General features: G+C 39.7%; 1 protein-coding gene across 1 annotated transcript; it reads right to left on the reverse strand.

Annotated features, from left to right (window-relative positions):
* Positions 1–2526: 2526 nt before the first annotated feature.
* On the reverse strand, positions 2527–2883 carry LOC132344161 (cytochrome c oxidase subunit 6C-like). Its single transcript, XM_059882734.1, has one exon. The coding sequence runs from the start codon at positions 2875–2877 to the stop codon at positions 2653–2655; it is 225 nt and encodes a 74-aa protein (XP_059738717.1). The 5' UTR covers positions 2878–2883; the 3' UTR covers positions 2527–2652.
* Positions 2884–22646: the final 19763 nt, after the last annotated feature.

Raw genomic sequence — 22646 nt, forward strand, 5'->3', positions numbered from 1 at the left:
GTGAGTATGAAGTTGCATGAATCCATCACTGTGTTAATGTTGCCGACCAAACATCAAGCTAATAATCAATATAACAGGTTTCATTGTCAACAATATTTGTTTATGGAAATTATTACATATCTTTAAAAATATCCTCTTTTCTAGATTAAATATCCCAAAGATGTTTTCTGCTTAGAATCAACTTTCAAATTTTTTTAGTTTTGCCTCTTCCTTGCTTTAAGTAAAATTGATGCTTTTGAACTGTGGTGTTGGAGAAAACTCTTGAGAGTCCCTTGGACTGCAAGGAGATCCAACCAGTTCATTCTGAAGGAGATCAGCCCTGGGATTTCTTTGGAAGGAATGATGCTAAAGCTGAAACTCCAGTACTTTGGCCACCTCATGCGAAGAGTTGACTCATTGGAAAAGACTCTGATGCTGGGAGGGATTGGGGGCAGGAGGAGAAGGGGACGACAGAGGATGAGATGGCTGGATGGCATCACTGACTCGATGGACGTGAGTCTGGGTGAACTCCAGGAGTTGGTGATGGACAGGGAGGCCTGGCGTGCTGCGATTCATGGGGTCGCAAAGAGTCACACACGACTGAGCAACTGAACTGAACTGAACTGATGACCCATAAGGACTAAGGTGTTTTTTTTTTTTTTTTTAACTTTTTATTTTGTGTTGAAGTATAGCTGATTAACAATGTCATGATAGTTTTGGGCGAACAGCAAAGGGACTCAGCCATACATATGTATCCATTCTCTCTCAAAGGGATAAGGTTTAGTTCTCCTGGTCAGTACCTTTAGGGGACTAGCCAAAGTTATTTTCTTGGCCTCCCATTGTGGTGACCATATTTTTCTGACTCTCATATCAGAGAAGAAGGTTAAACAAGGAATTTATATATCATATTTGTATGTAAGAGGCAGCCAAAATCAGTCTAGATGCTGTTATATTAGAATTCCTTGGCTATTATAAGAATTTGTGAGACTTCAATATCCAATCCTGTAAATGGAAATAGGACTGGCCAGGAAATTTTAGACATGTTACTCCAGCTGTGTTTCTGAACCTAATTGCTGCATTTTGCTATGTTTCATTTTGGGTTTTTTTCTTTTTTAAAGTATGAAAATATGATAACACATTTACAGGTGACTTGGAAAATATAGACCCAAGTTACAGTTCTACTATATATTACAATTGCTTGTTTTAAGTAGATAAATTAAGATTTTTAGTTGGAGTGTTTCATTTCGAATCTTACTACCTAAGGAAGAAAGAGGATTTTTTTTTTTAATGTAAAGTTAAGTAAGACCTTTGAGAATCACACCAATAATGTTCAATTTCACAAATGTGTAGAAGCAAAACACATTTTCTAAGTAGATTCCATTCTACTTCAATTCTTTCGTTAGCAAATGAAAATAGTTTTAAGATTTAGGAATCCAGTTACCCAGACACACTGGGGTTTACTGAACCTGAATACCACCCAGGAGATATAATGGAAGCTCCCAGCCTCAGCACTCCATGGATCAATTGGCAAACAGACTTCTTTCAGGGACTAAGGCACTACCTGCTGTTTTCAATTACTTTTTGCTTGATAAATACAGTGGAAGCTACTTGTGTCATTTCTGTGAACTCCACGAAGTGCAGAAAGAAATCTACAGAAGTCTCCCCACTGTGAGGAGACGGTCAAAGGCATCTGTCATGTCTGTAGGAGAGGGACCTGGGAGGATTCTGAGTGTTAATAAAGACGTCTTAAGAGGGGACCAGCACTTAGGACCCCTGAGCGTCTTCAAAGTGGTTTTGTATTTCGGGCTTTTCACTCTTCTTTATTAGAATCAAGAAAACCGACATCAAGGAACTCTGATGGGAAATTCACGCCTCCTAAAGCTTCTGTACCCTTCAAGAAACGTAGTTTACTGGATGCTTAAAAGTGTGTCTAGAAGTTGTTTGTTATTCTTATATGTTTGTGTTCATTTGTTTTGATTCCTTATGTCTTAAATAGCATGATAAAACATTTCTATTGTCTCTTCTGAGGAGGGACTGCCAAGTAAGTACAGAGTAAAATAAAAATTGAATTAAACATAAAAGATATTGGTGTTCTCCTGTATTGCATTATTGTTGTTCAGTATCTAAGCTGTGTGACACACTTTGTGACCCCATGGACTGCAGCTGTCCTTCACTGTCTCCTGCAGTTTGCTCGAACTCCTGTCCATTGAATCGGTGGTGCTATCTAACCATCGCATCCTCTGCCCCCTCTCTTCTTTTGCCTTCAGTCTTTCCCAGCATCAAGGTATTTTCCAAAGAATCAGCTCTTCATATCAGGTGGCCAGAGTGTTAGAGCTTCAGCATCAGTACTTGCGACAAATATTCAGGATTGATTTCCTTTAGGAATGATTGGTTTGATCTCCTTGCAGTCCAAGGGACTCTCAAGAGTCTCCTTTAAAAAAAAAAAAAAAAAAGATTCTGGAAACTTCTATAGAGGATAAATATTCAACCTTAGTTAAATAGTATTGAACTGTATTTTATTATTATTTTTTTTTTGTCCACAGTATTTGTTAATTGTTTATTTATTGAACGACTATTTCTCACCCCAGATAGTCATAGTTTCTTAGTTCAGGAACACAGGAAAGTGACAAACTTCCAGGGAACTCAACCCAAAGAAATTATTTATATTCCAAATCACTTTGCACTCTGAAAGATACCAGCCTTCCTCATCTCCTCAAAATCTTTCATGGAATCATAATTTCTGTAGAAGTCTGCATATGCCTTCTTTCTTTTTTCAGCCACAGAAAACTTATAGAAAGTTGCAAACCCCAGGGAGACCATGAATGCTCCAACAATATGAAATTGCAGACGTCTGGCCAGGAGGCCACACATCTGAGGTTTTGCCAAAGCAGTGGACATGGCAGTTTTTCTTCTCAATGGCTCAACCACGACGTCCTCTTAGGCTCTGAACTGTATTTTAAAACAGGTATATTATATATGTCTGTACACACAGACATCTGAAAGACAGCCTCTTAGAAAGCTTGAGGCCTTCTCTCCCACAGACTCTGAAGCCACTGTCCTCTGCTGAGCTGAAGTGATACCAGTGGCCTCAGCGTGCCCCCAGATGGAGTAGGTCTGACTCAGCACACACCATGAAGCCGCCTGAGTATGCAGACAGCAGAAACAGTGAGTTTCCCCATGTAGAACCACAGAACCCTAGGACTGGAAAGATACTTAGAGACCACATAAGGTAATCCTCTTGTTTTTTGCTTTCTTTTTTTTTTAAAATAAATCAGGAGCTGAGCTCAGGGAGATGAAGTCATTTGTCCAAAGACATCACCTGATTTTTGATGAGTTAAAGCTTGAGGTCAAACTTCCTTTCCTTCAGTATGGAAGCTTTCCATCACTGCAGGATGTTGCTTGTTTGAATTTAAGACAAGTGTGAGAACCCAAGCCCCAGAGAAATGCTATGAGAGACATAAATGATATGATACGATATCAGCTGTCATCCTTACCACCAAAATGGTCTCTGCATCTCTAGGAATTTCAGGGCTGCTGTAAGGACTGAACAGGGATGAACCAACCTTCCAAAGACATCTTATCTCCCTTCTTCCTGAGTCTATTACCACTGATCCCTGGGTTGGGAAGATCCCCTGGAATAGGAAATGACAACTCGGTCCAGTATTCTTGCCTGAAAAATACCATGGACAGAGGAGCCTTGTGGGTTACAGTCCATGGGGTCCCAAAGAGTTGGACATGCCTGAGCAATTGAGCACACCTAGGGAACAAAATGGATATACAGGAGAAATAAAATGATCATTGATAAATGGCAATAAATTGAGAAATTGAGATTGACATATACACACTACTATTATAAAATAGGTAACTAATAAGAACCTGTTATATAGTACAGGGAACTCTACTCAATACTCTGTGGTGACCTATATGGGAAAAGAATCTAAAGAAGAGTGGATATATATTTATATTTATATATATATATATATATATTATATAACTGCTTCATTTTGCTGTACAGCAGAATCTAGCACAACATTGTAAATCAACTATATTCTGACAAAAAATTAATTTTTAAATATAGCAATAATAATTGTAATTATTCTAAGAGTGAAACAGTATTGGCTATTTAGAATGCATTATGCACTGACCCAATCACATGCATTGTCTAATATCACTTTCAAAATAATTCTGTGAAGTGAATCTTTTCATTATTCCAATTTTAGATGAAGCAAATGAGACCCAGAGAGATGAACGTGCCTAAGCATCCACAATGGCACCCCACTCCAGCACTCTTGCCTGGAGAATCCCATGGACAGAGGAGCCTGGTGGGCTGCAGTCCATGGGGTCGCTGGGGGTCGGACACGACTGAGTGACTTCACTTTCACTTTTCACTTTCATGCATTGGAGAAGGAAATGGCAACCCACTCCAGTGTTCTTGCCTGGAGAATCCCAGGGACGGGGGAGCCTGGTGGGCTGCTGTTTATGGGGTCGCACAGAGTCGGACACGACTGAAGCGACTTAGCAGCAGCAGCATCCAGAGCTCAGCAGTGGCAGTCCAGGGATTTGAATAATGACTGTCAGCTGCAAAATTAACATCTTCTTAATTCTTACACTATGAGACAGACAGAGAGGAGACAGGTGAGAATTTCAGATAGCAGAAATAGTGTGGGACTTCCTTGGTGGCCCAGTGCTTAAGACTTCGCCTTCCAGTGCAGGGGTTGGGGGTTTGATTCCTGTTTGGGGAGCCAAGATCTCACATGCCTCACAGCCAAAAACCAAAAACCAAAACATGAAACAGAAGCAAAGTTGCAACAAATTCAATAAAGCCTTAAAAAAAAAAAAAAAAGTACATGCAGAGACAAACAGGATATCAGAGCAAATCCTGCTTGAGGAGCTGTGAGTATTCCATGAACCCACAGCTGTTGTTTTTGTTTAGTCACTAAGTTGTGTCTGAGTCTTTTGTTGCCCCATGGACTGTAGCCCGCCAGGCTCCTCTGTCCATGGGATTTCCCAGGCAAGAATACTGGAGTGGGTTGCCACTTCCTCCTCCAGGGAATCTTCTGATTTTGGCAGTTGAATTCTTCACCACTGAGCCACCAGAGAAGCCCTATAGCTCAGCGAGAGTCCAGGTGAATTAACTGTGGACAACATGACCAGCAAGAAGGATGGGGTCGCATCACAAGGACTTGAACAGAAAACCAGCTTGGGAGTTTTACAATAGATTTGACCTTGGGCAGTTGAAATGGGATGAAGAGAAAAGGACCAAGTCAAACACTGTGGAAATAAAAAATAAATAAAACCTAGTGGTTTCCTGTTTCTCCATGTCCATTGTATTCCCAAGTGACATGATAAAGTTAATCTATCCCTTGTACACATTGAATATCTTTCTTATAAAAGATACCACGGTAAAAATGATCGAAAGAGACAAATGAACTTACTTATAAAACAGAAATAGACTCACAGACATAGAGAACAAACTTATGGTTACCATAAAGGATATGGGGGATAAATTAGGGGTTTGGAATTAACAGATACACACTATATTATGTATAAAATAGCTAAACAACAAGGATCTACTGTATAGCACAGGGAACTATAGTCAATATTTTGTAATAATCTATAAAAGGAAAGAATCTGAAAAAGAATATATACATGTATAACTGAATCACGTTACTGTACATCTGACACTAACACATTATAAATGAACTCTACTTCAATTTTAAAAATGCTTGAAATGTTTAAAAAATTATCAATAAAGATATGTGACTAACTATAGGGGCTTCCTAGGTGGTTCAGTGCTAAGAAATCCTCCTGCAAGAGACACAGGAGACCCGAGTTCGGTCCCTGGGTTGGGAAGATCCCCTGGAGTAGGAAATGGCAACCCACTACAATATTCTTGCCTGGAAAATCCCATGAACTGAGGAGCCTGGTACAGTCCATGGGACTGCAAAGAATCAGACTCGACTGAGTGACTGAGCACAGGCATGCATAGGAAATACGGAGAAATAATTTCTCAGTTTGTTTCTCACTTTCGAACTTACTCATATTATTCTACTTCAAATTTAACAAATCTTATTATGTGTTGTTCAATTAAAGTCATGTTTCACTTTAACATTGATTAGATTATGGGGGAGGAATTGTCTAAATAGAAAAACCAATGAGGCAGAGACAGTTAATAAGCTTCTAGAAGCCTTGGAGCAAACATATTGTACCAACCAAGAGATGCTTCATTCCAACAGGGAGATGGCATTTCCCATATTTTTCTTGATTACTTTTTTTGCAAGATGAACACGAGCAATTGAAAGGAAGTTGAAATTAGCATATTGAGGGCTGTTTATTATTTATGAGATGGAAATCAAACTCCTATATAACCAAACTCATTAAGGCTCACATAAAGCTTTTCCCACCTTCTTCCAAGGACACAACTCCTGTAACAAGTAAATTTCAGTCCCCAAGCACATTCACATCTGAAATCCGAGTTTATTACCCAGGACTAACCCACTCCAGTGTTCTTGCCTGGAGAATCCCAGGGATGGGGGAGCCTGGTGGGCTGCCGTCTATGGGGTCACACAGAGTTAGACACGACTGAAGCGACTTAGCAGCAGCAGCAGATGGCTTTACTCTAACCCCACACCTCCCTCCTCTGAGCAGAACGTTCCATAAACCTCTTTCAGAAAGCAGGTGCTTCTGAGAGCTGGGCCTGCCCACTGTCTGCTTCTGTGCACACAGCACAGACCCTACAGTCAGCCCCCACCACCCCACTGGCTTGTGCCTGCCTCACTTTGCAACTCTGTCTCCTCTGTGTTTCAATTCTCTCTGCTGCTCTCCCTGTGGGGACTTACCCCTCAGCACCCTCGAGAGACAAACCCAAGAGCCGTCCTCTGCCCGGTCTGAATCATCGGCAGGTATCCTCGCTGCACTCACTGGGCACAGGGCAGGTTTCAGGCTCGGCCATCCGATGTGTGCCTGTCTACCCCAGGTCGACCTGAGCTTATTGACCATCATGTCTAGAATGCAGCTCAGAAGATAGTCAATGCTCACAATGGCACCCCACTCCAGTACTCTTGCCTGAAAAGTCCCATGAAGGGAGGAGCCTGGTAAGCTCCAGTCCATGCGGTCGCTAAGAGTTGGGCACTACTGAGCAACTTCACTTTCACTTTTCACTTTCATGCATTGGAGAAGGAAATGCAACCCACTCCAGTGTTCTTGCCTGGAGAATCCCAGGGACAGAGGAGCCTAGTGGGCTGCCGTCTATGGGGTCGCACAGAGTCGGACCCGACTGAAGCGACTTAGCAGCAGCAAAGGAGAAAAGTAGACGTGCTGGGGTGCTATGTTGTTAACAACAACAACAAAAATGTACATTTAAAAATAATTCCATTAATCACACAGTTAGGTAATTAGTCACATTAAGTACTGAGAAATTCAACACAATGTATACTTATTCATCTACAAAAATAATTTTAAAATTAAAACAAATAAACAATTAAAATACTTACATCTATTCACCTTTTCCCCATGGTGTCTGTTTTGGTGTTATGAATAGAAATTCATTAATAACTCCAAATGTATGAAGTTATTTTCACCAGTGCATATGTCTATTTGGAAATATTTATAGAATACACATTGCATTGGCCAAAAATTTCATTCGAGTTTTTGCATGTTAAGGAACCAAGGCTGGAGATTTAGGTGCCTTATCTCTTCATGCACACAAAGGCTATTTTTATGTTTAATTTTAGTTTTAAAATTTCAATCCATCTGGAATTCACATTACCATTTGATAGGAGTTCTTTTCAAGTTCATGGCTTCCTGGTTCTAAAACCAATTGGAACTACATAGAAGAATCTGTATATACATACATGTCTTTGTATATAGATGTGTTTGTGGTGTGTGTATGCATGTATGTGAAAGAGAGAAAAGTTTCAATCTCTCATCAGATGCTTTAAGTGGTTCATGAACTGAAAATTATTACAAATCATTGGTGTAAGAGGTAATTTTATTCTAAATGAAATGTCAGTTTTCCTAACACTATGCATTAAAAACCCATCCTTTCCCCAGTAACGTAAAATGTTAACTTTATCAAAAGTTATGACCAACCTAGACAGCATATTAAAAAGCAGAGACATTACTTTGACAACAAAGGTCCGTCTAGTCAAAGCTATGGTTCTTCCAGTAGTCATGTACAGATGTGAGAGTTGGACCATAAAGAAAGCTGAGTGCCAAAGAATTGATGCTTTTGAACTGTGGTGTTGGAGAAGACTCTTGAGAGTCCCTTGGACTGCAAGGAGATCCAACCAGTCCATCCTAAAGGAAATCAGTCCCGAATATTCATTGGAAGGACTGATGCTGAAGCTGAAACTCCAATACTTTGGCCACCTGATGTGAAGAACTGACTCCTTTGAAAAGACCCTGACACTGGAAAAGATTGAAAGGAGGAGGAGAAAGGGACGACAGAGGATGAGATGGTTGGATGGCATCACCAACTCAAACATGAGTTTGAGTGAGTTCCGGGAGTTGGTGATGGACAGGGAGGCCTGGCGTGCTGCAGTCCATGGGGTCACAAAGAGTCAGACACAAATGAGTGACTGAACTGAACTGAACTTTATCAACAGCTAGGGTTCTGATGTTAGAAAGACCTGGATTGTGATTTGAATCACAATTCAAATATCTACTACCTCTGTGATTTCAGACAAGTTACCTAACCTCTCTTAGTCCATATCCACATCAATAAAATGGGATACTATAGCAGTACCTCAAAACCAGGTTCTAGAATTAAATTAGGTAATATAAGTAGAGGACATAGCAATAATCTTGGTTCAAAGTAGATCTTTAATAAATGTTAGCACTTATTAATATAATTCTCACACATGGCTCTAGTACTGAATTCCTTATATCATCCATTGATATAGATATATTTGCCTATTACTCCAAGGTATGAATATTTTAAGGTCTTGGTTAAATAGCTAAGAGGAGAGTGAAAAAGTTGGCTTAAAGCTAAACATTCAGAAAACATCTAGTCCCATCACTTCATGGGAAATAGATGGGGAAACAGTGTCAGACTTTATTTTTGGGGGCTCCAAAATCACTGCAGATGGTGACTGCAGCCATGAAATTAAAAGACGCTTACTCATTGGAAGAAAAGTTATGACCAACCTAGATAGCATACTGAAAAGCAGAGACATTACTTTGCCAACAAAGGTCCATCTAGTCAAGGCTATGGTTTTTCCAGTGGTCATATATGGATGTGAGAGTTGGACTGTGAAGAAGTCTGAGCGCCTAAGAATTGATGCTTTTGAACTGTGGTTGTTGGAGAAGACTCTTGAGAGTCCCTTGGACTGCAAGGAGATCCAGCCAGTCCATTCTGAAGGAGATCAGCCCTGGGATTTCTTTGGAAGGAATGATGCTAAAGCTGAAACTCCAGTACTTTGGCCACCTCATGTGAAGAGTTGACTCACTGGAAAAGACTCTGATGCTGGGAGGGATTGGGGGCAGGAGGAGAAGGGGACAACAGAGGATGAGATGGCTGGATGGCATTACTGACTCGATGGACATGAGTCTGAGTGAACTCCGCGAGTTGGTGATGGATAGGGAGGCCTGGCGTGCTGCGATTCGTGGGGTCGCAGAGTCGGACACAACTGAGCGACTGAACTGAACTGAACTGAAATGTAAAACTGTTTGTTTAAAGTCTATCAGAAAACACAAGCAGGTAAACATAGGTAGGTGATTTTGGAAAAAGAAAATATGAGAAACCAGTAGAAGTATCCATGAATGATAGCTGAAAGTTCAGGTTATCTGACTGAGCCTTCCAGGACTGGAGACACCTCTCCCACAGATGGAGAGGCTAATTTTTTTCTCATTACTAATTTCTCTGTATTATTTTCCTTTATTGGCTGAAAATCTACAGTGCATAGGGTCACACAGAGTCAGACACCACTGAAGCAACTTGGCATATATGTAGTTCCAGAAGAAAAGAACTTTAAGGATGAGTTCTCTGGGTTAATGGAATTAATTCTGGGTTCTGTGGAATTCATCTTCTGATCTGAATTAAAGTTATTATTGACCCTTATTCCAATGGGAAGAGGACATTGGTGGCCATGGCATGGGGTGACAAGACACTTATGTAAATTATTGGCTGTTGGACTGGAAATCAGGTGCCTAGAAAAGATAAGACTCTGAGCACCAAGTAATTGCTGCCATAGAGCACTGTGGTGAAAACAGGAGGATAATGGGGTTGCTTGGTTGGTCCAAAGTATTGTGGAGAACTTAGGGGAAGGAAATAATGATGTCAGAGCTTTAACTTTGTGCTTTAAGGACTCTGTGGGGACCCTGCATGTTTCATGAGTGCCCTAAAGAAAGCCCTTCTCCTATAGCCAGTGGTCTATCATTTCTGAAAACCAAACCTGAAGACTAATCTATCAGGTGGCTGAATTACAACTCACATTCATTTCCTAATCTAGCAGGATCTCTTATTTCCAAGTCAGAGTATTGCTTGGGAAGATGTGGTATACTGAATATTGGTTTGGGATAATACGGACAATTTTATGCACCTGGAGACCTTGAATCTAGTGCCATGCTGAGCTATTTTGAAGCTTAAAGCAAAAGGATAAAGTCATTTATATTGATTCTGTCTTTATTAAAATTTTTGATATTTTGTTCATCATAGATATTCTGCATCAGCTTTGGTATTTTAAATATTACATTAAAATGTTCTTTATTTTTATTATTGAATTGTTGGTGCCCTCTTAAAATTTGCACCCAAAGCAGGTGCTACACTCTCTGGTTTCCATCCTTCTTGAACCTCTAAACTCTGCCAAGTCTTCTTAATGAGTAACAGTAGGAGGTTATGATTATCCTTTAAAGAGGTTAGGCTCTCTTTCCCTGAAGAATGCATAATGACCACCTTGAAGACAGCTGCCTTGAGGAGAGGAGGGGTAAACTTCCTCAGGACTGCCTCCACCACCTTTCACTGTCTCTAGACCTATGTCTGCTTAGTCGCTCAGTGGTGTCCAACTCTTTGTGACCCTGTGGACTGTAACCCACCAGGCTCCTCTGTCCATGAAATTCTCCAGGGAGGAATACTGGAGTGGGTTGCCATGCTCTTCCCCAGGGGACCTTCCCTACCCAGGGATCAAACTCAGGTCTCCCGCATTGCAGGCAGATTCTTTACCATCTGAGCCACCAGGGAAGCCCCTCTAACTGCTGCTACTGCTAAGTCACTTCAGTCATGTCCGACTCTGTGCGATCCCATAGACGGCAGCCCACCAGGCTCCCCCGTCCCTGGAATTCTCCAAGCAAGAACACTGGAGTGGGACCTATAGCCAAACTCAAACCGAAATTCTAATTGGCCTACCTGGTGAAGACGTCCTGGCTGGCATCATTTCAATTGGACTGGCTTCTGTGTTGATTAGCCAGTGTTCATCAGTCGTTAAGTATTCAGGCTTTTACCTCAAATATATATAATTAATGTTATAGTAATATGTTGAAATATTCAACATCCTGTTTTTTAAAATCTACTTGATATATCAATATGATGAACTGTGTTTCTATTTTATTTTGTGTATTTCTATTTTGTTTTATTTCTATAGTAATTGTGTTTCTATTTTAATTTGTGGTAGTTTTGGTTCCAGATAGATAGATGGGGGGGGGGAATTAGTTTTGTTTTTGTGTGTTTTTATGCAGTTTAGCTCAGATAACTTACAATAACTTCTTCAACATCAACTATAGTTTTTCCAGTTTGGAAATATACCTATAAAACTGTCTGGGCCTGGTTATCATAGAAAAAAAAATGGAAATAGAGAGCAGTATCCAAAGAAAAAGTAAATTTCCACCTCTGGAGACAGCACTTATGAAAATTGTGTTGTATATTTTACAAAAACTAAGATTACAAAGCATAGGTTATTTTGGATCAGCCATTTTCCTCATCTTTCACATTAGAGAATCAAAAGAATTATCACCTATTTGAAGGTGGTAAAATGCTTCAAAGACACAGGAGCATATTATCTGGGCTGTGCAGGTAACAAACCAGAGAAGTGAAAACTGATGGATCAGTAGTGAGATTGAAGGGACAATTTCTAACTGATTTTGCCCCCTTCTGTCAAAATTTTAGGATGTGTATCTATTTCTTTTCAAATAACAAAAAATTATACACATTTTTAAGAAGCCAAGAAAGATTTGAATATCCCTTTAAAAAGGCACAAGTCAAATATGAAGAAAAGTCTGGGTATGAAGATTTTGAACTTCAGCATTCCACATTTTGCATTAGTATGTGCCACTTTAGAAGGTATCCCAGGAGAAAGTCCATGGGAATAAATGCTCTTTGTACTTTATTTACAAATTCATTCATCTTATTTTTAGTAACACTGTATCTAATTATAAAAACCAAAGTATAATTGTAGCAAATGTGAAATACAGAAAACTGTACAGAAAATAGTAAAATTCCCTATAAACATTTTTGGAGCTAGAACATTTGGAGTAGCACATCTGGAGTAGCATATTTTAGCAACACTTCCCAGGGGGCGCTAGTGGTAAAGAATCCACCTGCCAATGCAGGAGACACAAGAGACGCAGGTTCCATCCCTGCGTAGGGAAGATCCCCTGCAGAAGGGAGTGGCAGCCCACTCCAGTATTCTTGCCTGGAAAATTCCATAGGCCGAGGAGCCTGGTAGGCTACAGTCCATGGGGCCCCAAAGAGTAGAACAGGAATGAGCACAACAAGGTTACAGAGTATATATTATTTTGAATCATCCTTTTTCACATTGTAACACATTTATGACACACTGTCAATGTTTTTCCAATGTTCCCAATTGCTTTTTTGCATTATCATTTGTCAGTGCTTCCTAGTCATCCGTTGCTGGATATGCCAGAATTCCTTTAGCGAAGTCCCTCTTCCGGTTGTTCTTTGTTGTAATGTCAGGCTCTTGAGATTCATGGCTTGAATTTGCATACTTACTACCAGTGCATTCTTGGCTAACTCACTTAACCTTGAAAACTAAGTGTTCTTTTGTCAAATGGAAGTTATACAGAGCACCTCATGAAGTTTTTACCAGGCTCAAATGAGATGATGTATATAAAAGTCTTAGCATAACACTTGGGCACATGGTAAGTCCTGAATGAATGGTTTGTTTGTTTGTTTGTTTGTTTAGTCGCTTAGTCGTGTCCAACTCTTTGTGACCCCATGGACTGTAGCCCACCAGGCTCCTCTGTCCATGGGATTCTCCAGGCAAGAACACTGGAGTGGGTTGCCATTTCCTTCTCCAAGAATCAACGGTAGCTAATTTTATTCAATATATTGGTGTGAACATACATGTAGATAAATTTTTGTGTGCATTTATGATGTCCTGATTAAAATAAAATTTTAAAGACAAAGTAGCTGAATCAAAGGTATATACATAAAAGTGTGTTAGGTATTTCTAAGGTTTCATCAAGGGATATTAACAATATAGCACAGATACTTTTGCCTGAGATATGTGAGATAGCTTTTACTCCCTTTCTTTACCAACTTTGGATAAGTTAGAGCTTCTTAAAATTGGCTATTTATATTGGCAAATATGGAATCTTGTTTTAATTTTTGTTTCTTTAATTACCATGAGATTGAACATGTTCATATATCATAAAATATCACTTATTATTGCTTCTTTGGGGAATTGTTTTGTATTTTGCTCATTTTCCCAATGGACTTATCAGAATATATTTTAAAAAACTGCAAAATTTTTGCATAGTCAAATACTAATACTTTTATGGCTTCACCTTTAATCTACATACAGTTTATTGGGTGTTTACTATAGGTCAACTTTATGTTTCTAAGTTGTCTGTTGTACCAGGGCCTCTTGCCGTGTGGATAAGGGTACACAAGCAAGTCTGGGCAATCAAGATTTTCAATTCAAGTTTAAAATTGTAGGAAGAAGTAGAATTAAATTAGTTTACAGAATTTATCAAAAGCACAAAAAATGAGTATATTTCCTTAAGCCCAGGCTTAACTGAAACCACAAGGGCAAATTTTTTTTCATCATTTGGAAACTATTTTCTCAAAATACTGAAATCTAGGAAGTTCAGACATATGAAGAAGTCCTGGGTTTTAGCCTTTCAAGTGAGAAAAAATATATATAAAACAATGCTGCTCCACTTGTTTTTTAATTTCAGTATCAATAGCTTCATCTTAAAGTTATATTTCTTGTCAGCTACAAAATCGTGAAGTAAAATCAGTTTTTACTGGTGAGAATATGGTTGTGGGTGAACCATAAAGTAACTTCGGTTATGTGGTACATTATATTATGACCACAGAATCCCTGGTTCTCTTGCTAATGAAAAGAGTAGAATGTAAGGCTTCCCTGGCTGTCCAGTGGTCAAGAAATCTGCCTGCCAATGCAGGGGACATGGATTTGTCCTGATCCAGGACGATTCCACATGCACAGGGCAGCTAAGCCCGTGGGCCACTACTGCTGAGCCTGCATTCCTAGAGATCGTGCTCCGCAAAAAGAGAAGCCAGTGCAGTGAGAAGCCTGGGTACCATAGCCAGAAAAGGCCCACGTACAGCAGTGGAGGCTCAATACAGCCAAAAATTTTTTAAAAAGAAAAAAGAGTAGAATATATAAGTGTATTTTATAAATATACTATTATATGACTATGTGTGTGTGTGTTTTCCAAATATTAAAGATCCTTAATGAAACACCCTTAATTTACAAAGGAAGAAATTGAGGCTAGGACTATAGTCTCTAAATATTTTTTATTTCACAATCTTAATAAAAATGGGTATGTATATAATATTTCTGAATCATATTCATGTTCTACTTATTAAAGTTAATGTATTTTATAAAACACAGCACACATACTAAACTTTCAAATGATGCAATGGAATTGGATCTAACTAGAGATACTGATATTGTTCTTCCTCACCCCAAAACATCATCCCAAGGACATATAAATAACCCCACTTTGAAATAATCAGCTTAATAATTTAGTTGACTTGTCCACAGTTGTGTGAGGTGAAAGAGGAATATAATTGTGGTTTTCTAACTCCAAGTTGCATTTACTGCTACTACATTGACCTTTTCCTTCCAAATATATCCTCAAGTTAGAATTGGGCCAGGATTGACTAGGTTAATAGCTTCCACTCTTGTAAACTCTATACTTAGAAATATCTTGTTTCCACAAATAACTGAACTTTAGATTTCAGGCTAATATTAAAGGTACATTGGTGCTAACCTAAAATTCCCCCAAACTGACTTTAAGGTTATGTCAAAGGGAAAGTTTCAGATTATTAATTTCCTGCCAGTCTTGTCCAACTTTGGCTTAAACCTGCAGTTTATTCTTAGAAAGCACTTCCTACCCAGACACAAGGCAACTTTTAAAATCCTAAAATTGTAACACAGAGACATTTCTTTCAGAACATAACTTTTGTCTTCTTGCCCTTGAAAAAGAAAAAATGTATTTTCCTAATCCAAATCCCCCTACAGTTGCAAATAACTTTACCATCTCATAAAGTGAACTTTTGAGATCTATCTAGCTTGATACGACCAGAATTCTCCTAAACTGAATGCTCTAAAATGAAAGCATTTATACTTGAAAATGAGCTAAGGGGGAAAAAAAAAAAAGCGACAAGGTGTAAGTGCATGGACCATGATTATCTTGACATTTGGATGAGTGTGACTGAATGTTTTCATTAGAACTCCAGGCACAGTGTGTTCTCTTCTAGCTCAGGATTTCTCAAACCAGGCATATAGTTAGAGTCGTAGGGCTCTGAGCTCTCTTTAGGGCTTTTGTGTGTATGTGTATTTGTTGGTGTTTGTTCATGCTTTCACAGCAGGTAATCAGAACCATATTTGTGAGCTCTGCATATTCTGGACCATCTGAATGGTCATCTTAAACTTAAATATCACCAGCTTCCCAGGTGGTTCAATGGTAAAGAAATCCCTGGCCAATGCAGGAGACATGGGTTTGACCCCTGGGTCAGGAAGATCCCTGGAGAAGGAAATGCAACCCATTCCAGGATCCTTGCTGGGATAATCCCAGGGACAGAGGAGCCTAGTGGGCTACAGTCCACGGGATCACAAAGAGTCGGACATGACTGAGTGATTTAGCATGAGTGCACACATACATGTGCCTGGATTTGCCTTTGGATTTATGACTGCAGCTAAGAGTGTGTGTGTGTTTGTGTGTGTGTGTGTTTAACTGAGCCATTTTGCTGTATAGCAGAAATTAAACACAACATTGTAAATCAATTATACTTCAATAATTAAAAAAAAAATAGCAGAAGACTTATCACAGCCACCTGAAGCCACCTCAGAAGAAGGAAAGAGCCTGTCCCTTGAGAATCCATGTATGATACCAGGGTGGGGCTTCCCTGGTGGCTCGGTGGTAAAGACTCCACTTGCCAATGCAGGAGATGTGGGTTTGATCCCTGGGTCACGAAGATTGCCTAGAGAAGGGAATGGCTACTCACTCTGGTATTCTTGCCTAGAAATCCCAGGGACAGAGAAGCCTGGTGGGCAACAGTCCATGGGGTCAAAAAAGAGTTGGTAATGATTTAGCAACTAAACCACAGTGATACTGGGTAGGGCTCTAACCTGCTTGGGTCATTTTCCATCCACAGGGCCAGAAAGTCGAGTACTAGGATTGAAACCCAGATCACATGGGCTCTCCTTTGAAGGCTGAGTCACTGAGCTTTGCTGCTTATCCTTGGGCAGAGGTGGGCAATGAGAGTTATGTAAAAGAAGGGATACTCAGAAAAGAATCAGCCATTGGTCTGTACCACAGGCAAAGGAAACCAGAGCAGACAAATCAGAAGTGATGCATTTGAGCTAAATGAATGCCAGATGGCATTGCAGCATGGTATATAATTAAAGGTTTCGCAGTAGTTTGAATAAAAAGAAGTGGTGGTAAAACTATGATCTCATGGCACATGTTAGCATGCCAGCTTTAAAAACAACGCCTTTACAGCATCAGTACCACAATATAATCATACTGCTAACGTGACTTTTAGTAGTTCCACTAAAAGTCTATCAGCACCACATTAAATTAATGTTTGCTCAATTTATTTGTTGATTTGTTGGTTTTTACTGGATCTTTCTGTATTTAATAAGTAAACATTTTGATTTATTAATATATTTCTTAGGTAATTGCATGGCTACCCACCCCATTATTCTTGCCTGGAGAATCCCATGGACAGAGGAGCCTGATAGGCTACAGTCCATAGAGTTGCAATGAGTCAGATACAACTGCTGCTGCTGCTAAGTCACTTCAGTCATGTCCAACTCTGTGTGACCCCATAAACAGCAGCCCACCAGGCTCCCCCATCCCTGGGATTCTCCAGGCAAGAACACTGGAGTGGGTTGCCATTTCCTTCTCCAATGCATGAAAGTGAAAAGTGAAAGTGAAGTTGCTCAGTCGTGTCCGACTCTTAGCCACCCCATGGACTGCAGTCCACCAGGCTCCTCCCTCCATGGGATTGTCCAGGCAAGAGTACTGGAGCGGGGTGCCATTGCTTTCTCCTCAGACACAACTGAGTGACTGACAATTTCACTTTCTTTCATAGGCAATTGCATACTTGGTTTATGGCTTATGTATTTTGCCAACATTATAGTAAAAATAATTTTAACCAATACTATGCCTGACTATTCTTTCTATATAAGAGAATCCATACAATATTTAGTTTCGAGAAGCCTTGCTAACTTATCCATTTCATCTGAGATCCACTCTCTTTTTCAAAGCTAAACACTATAATTCTCTCAATCTTCTTTCATATGATCAGATTTCTGAGTTTCTTTGGACTCAGGATTCCCAAATGGGGGGTGGTGCTCTTTGGAGGTATATTAGAATCATCCAAGGGGCCTTGTCCAGCCCCGAAGATGCCCCTAGCATTCTGAAATGGCCTTTTAGGAGACACATTCTCCAAAAGGATGTTGAGAACCACTGCCACAGTAATCTGCATTCAGTGAACTATCTGATGTTCCTCAAGAGTACCAGGATGGAAAGCAGGGCAAGTATCTTGGCTTTTGAATGCCAACCCCCCTACATATAGCTCCCAGAACTGAACACAATGGTCTATGTATGGTCTAGTTGCTAGAAGGCAGAAAAGCACTTGAGTTGAACCTAGTTTTACTCATTGTATCCCTGGTTCTCAGTTCTGTCTCTCCATTCACTCTGAATCTCCAGATATTGACCATGGTGGACAGGGAGTGGGTTGTCCAGATGTTCCTAGAAGGAAGGACTTGCTGCCCAGGAGCCAGCTCATGTAGAGTCTGTCGAAGAGCCTGTCTGGCCCGAGGACTATGGCTTTCCTAGGATATCCTGCCCTTAGTGACCATTTTGACCAGCCAGAGACACTGTGAGGGGAGCTCCCTGGCAAGTCAGCCAAAGGAAATCCAAAAAAGAGAGGATATATGTATATGTATAGCTGATTCACTTTGCTGTACAGAAGAAACTAATACAACACTGTAAAGCAACTATACTCCAATCAAAATTAATTTAAATAAGATTCACTGGATCTGCATCACAGTTCACACCTTCCTCTGCCCCTGCCAGCTTCCTTTGTTATGGACTGTTTGTGTCCTCTCTCCATTTTTATGTTGAAACCTCATTCCCAGCGGGGTCGTCTTAGGAGGTGGGCCTTTGGGAAGTTTTGGGTCATGAAGGCAAAGTCCTCAGGAATGGGATTAGTGTTCTCATAAAAGAGACCCCAGAGAGCTCCCCCACCTCTGCCACCACGTGAAGACACAGGGAGATGACAGCCATGTATGAACCAGGAAGGGGATTTTCACCAGACAATGAATCTTTTGGCAGCTTGACCTTGGACTTCCAGCCTCCAGAACCGTAAGAAATGAATGTCTGCTGTTCATAAGCCACCCAGTTTCTTGTGTTCTGTTTTAGCAATGGTAGCAGAATAGACATACCCCCTTCCTCTCACATGTTTGATGTCATATTAAACACTTTGCACCCCTAACTCCCCCTCAGTGCCTGCGCCTGGAGACTGCCTATGCTCTCCTGGCTGCCTCACTCACTGTGTGCTGACCCTGCCTGGCCACCTAGACAGCCCTGCTACTTCCTCCTCAGTCCAATGTGCCTTGTTGAGATACTCTGCTCAAGGATTCCCAGATGCAGATCTCTGGGATACAGAGAGAGCAAGAAGCATTTTCAGATGAGTAGACTTATAAGTACTGTGCTTCTCCTCAAAAACTTATAATACCCTACATCTATGGAGTCCTTTTGCCTGGAAAATCCCGTGGATGGAGGAGCCTGGTGGGCTGCAGTCCATGAGGTCGCTAAGAGTCGGACACGACTGAGAGACTTCACTTTCACTTTTCACTTTCATGCATTGGAGAAGGAAATGGCAACCCACTCCAGCGTTCTTGCCTGGAGAATCTCATGGACGGGGGAGCCTGGTGGGCTGCCGTCTCTGGGGTCGCACAGAGTTAGACACGACTGAAGCGACTTAGCAGCAGCAGCAGCATGGAGTGCTTATTATGAGGTGAGTACTGTTTTAAATTTACACTATTTGTGAATTAACAGGGCTTTCCTGGCTCAGTGGTAAAGAATCCGTCTGCCAATGCAGGAGACTCAAGAGACTCAGGTTCGATCCCTAGGTTGGGAAGATCCCCCGGAGAAGGAAATGGCAACCCACTCCAGTATTCTTGCCTGGAGAATCCCATGCAGGGAGGAGCCTGACAGGCTACAATCTATGGGGTCATAGAGTCAGACATGACGGAAGAACTGAGCACACACACATGTGAATTAATTCATCACAACCCTATTGTTAATACTATTATTACTCCAGTTCTTTTAGGTGAGGAAACTGAGGCATAAAAAGTAACCAGACAGTGAGTTGGTAGAGCTAGGGTTTAAATTTAGGCAGTCTTACCTCAGAGTCCACAATACTGATCACCATGTCAGTGTTCCCATCTCTGAGGTGCACCAGTATCATACAGAGGACTGCCCCTCGTATGATTCTTGATGCGGCAGATCTCAGGTGGGACTGGAATATTTGCGTCTCCAGCAAGTTTCCAGGTGATGATGCTGATGATGTTCAGGGACTCCACTTCGCCCCATGATATGACCTCTTAAGTGAAATAACAACTCTGTCACTAGGGGTATAGTACATCTTTCCACATGATAAACAAGAGTTTCCAAATTTGATAAGCTTGCAGAACACCAGCTAGATAATCTTGTCATGGCTTCTCCAGTATCATGCATTTCTCATCTTCTCTGAGCCAGGCTTGACTCTGTTACCCATATGTGGTCAAGTACCTATGGCGACAGGATCCTGACTACAAACCCAGTGTTGCTTTCCTTGGTTATTAATTGGAGCCTAGAATGGATACATAAAGGATAATATACTGAAGTGTGCTTAGACTTAGACTTTTTTAAAAAAGGGAGAACAGCTATTATTAGCTTAGCCAATGGTAAGGCCCTCAAATTCACAGCATAATCCCAAAGGTAGTATTTCAGAAATTTTGCTAAGCAGATTGTGTGAAAGCACATCTATTTTAAAAACAGCAACATAAATGTGATACTTTTGAACCTTGGAAACAATAAGGTGATGTGATAGATTGTTTTTTAAATGTGAATCTTGTATTTGTTCAATAATTCATTCAATTAATATTTAGTAAGTATCCACGAGTCTATGGCATAGCCTTTGCCATATTATATATCATTATAACTGCTGTAATAATAACCACTATTTTTTTTATATACTCACTTTCTTGGGGAATTGAAATCCTTTCCAAACTTTAGGTCACTGGTTTTCACATCATATTCATAAGTAAGATGATCTTGTGTGCTATTATGTCCTGTGTGTACCCCAGAAAGCTAAGGACCAGAGAGTCAGCACTGCCTCCAGGCAAAACTATATTGGAACCACAAGTAAAATGCAATCTTGGACTCTTACTCTGCCAGACAATTTTCTATCTCTAGAGAATTATCTTTCCTAGGTTTTCATGGTAAAATACTTATCTCTAATTTTACTTTTTTAAAAAAGAAAAAAAATTCTATAGGACAGTTAAAAAAATTAATATGTTTGGCTCTCCCATGATTCTAGACAGGAAATCTGTTGCATGTACCTCAAATCCCAACGGGGGAGCTCTACTTTGCCCTCTACAGGGTTCTGTAATTTATAGCCTCTGAGAAGTAATATTCCAGGTTAAGAGAGAACTGTGAGGAAGTAAAAAGGGGGAAGACACATGCATTCATGGTATTATAATATTACTATTTTTTTTACTTAGCTTGTGGGCAGATGGAATATCTTTGCCTTTTTAAAAAGACTATAATCTCGTAAGAACTATTGTTATATACCTACAATTGTCTATTTATCTCTCATTTTATTGGAGGTTTATCAAGTCCAGTAAGACAAGAAAAAGTAAAAAGTACAAGGCTTAGAAAGGGAGTAACAAAAATATTATTTTGTAGATGATATTATTTTATAGTAATAAAAAATAAATTATTAGAATTCATAAGAGAGTTTAGCAAGTCTTGTTGGATATAAAATCAATATTCAAAAACCAGTTGGATTTCTACATATCAGCAACAGTTAAAAGCACAATTTATTAAAAGAAAATGTTAATATTTATAATAAAAACAAATAAATAGGGGGCCTAGAAATAAATTTGAGAAAAGCTGTGAAAGGTTCTTATGGACAATCATTGAGACATTAAAGAAAGCCTACATAAGTGGAGAGATAATGCATGCTATTAAATGGAAAGATTCTGTAAAGTTGAGATGTCGTGACTTCTTCCCAAGCTGGTGCAGAGACTCCAATAAAAATCTCCATAATGCTTTTCTAGGGACTTAAATCCACTCTGAAATATTTGTGCAAGAGAGAAGCCCAAAATCAGAGAAAGCATTTAAAGAAGCATTTATTTATTTATTTAGCTGCACTGAGTCTTAGTTGAGGTATATAAACTCTTAGTTCACCACATGGCCTCTAGTTCCCTGACCAAGGATTGAACCTGGGCCCCCTGAATTGGGAGTGTGGAGTCTTAGCCACTGGACCACCAGGGAAATCTGAAGAAAGCGTTCTATTAAGAAGAAAAAAAATGTAATTTTCCCTATTAGATAGTAAAAAAAAATTTAGGAAGTTTTAGTAATTAAGACAGTATTGGTACCAACACAACAGATCAAAATAAATTACAAAACAGAGTAGAAAATTAAGAAACAGAACTTTGAGTGCAATAAAATGATATATGTCAGAGATAGCATTACAAGTTTTGGGGGGAAAGAAAGACTTTTAAATAAACAGCACTAGAACAACCAGCTATAAGGAAATAAAATTTGATCCCTATTTTACGCTAAACACAAAAATCACTTCTAGGTATAACCATGTGTAAAAGTCAAAACTTAAAACATTTAAAAAGAAAATACAGCATAAAATATCTATGACCTCAGAGTAGAGATTTATTATACATGACACAGAAAACACTAATAAAAACATAAGGAATGATAAATGTGATTATATTTTAATTGAGAACAGATGTCCATAAAAGTTTACTATAAAGAAAGTTAAAACATAATCTGCAAACTGAAAATATTACAAACACACACATGCAGACATACACATAAACACATATATGTTTATAAAAAACAACCATAAATTAATAGGAAAAAGAAAACCTGCAGGAAGATAGTCAAAAGGGTAGACAAAGATAATAAACAAACCACAAGTTGTTAGCTTCCTTAAGTAATCATAA

This window comes from Bos taurus, chromosome 28 (assembly GCF_002263795.3).
Source record: "Bos taurus isolate L1 Dominette 01449 registration number 42190680 breed Hereford chromosome 28, ARS-UCD2.0, whole genome shotgun sequence".
Classification (NCBI taxonomy): Eukaryota; Metazoa; Chordata; class Mammalia; order Artiodactyla; family Bovidae; genus Bos; species Bos taurus.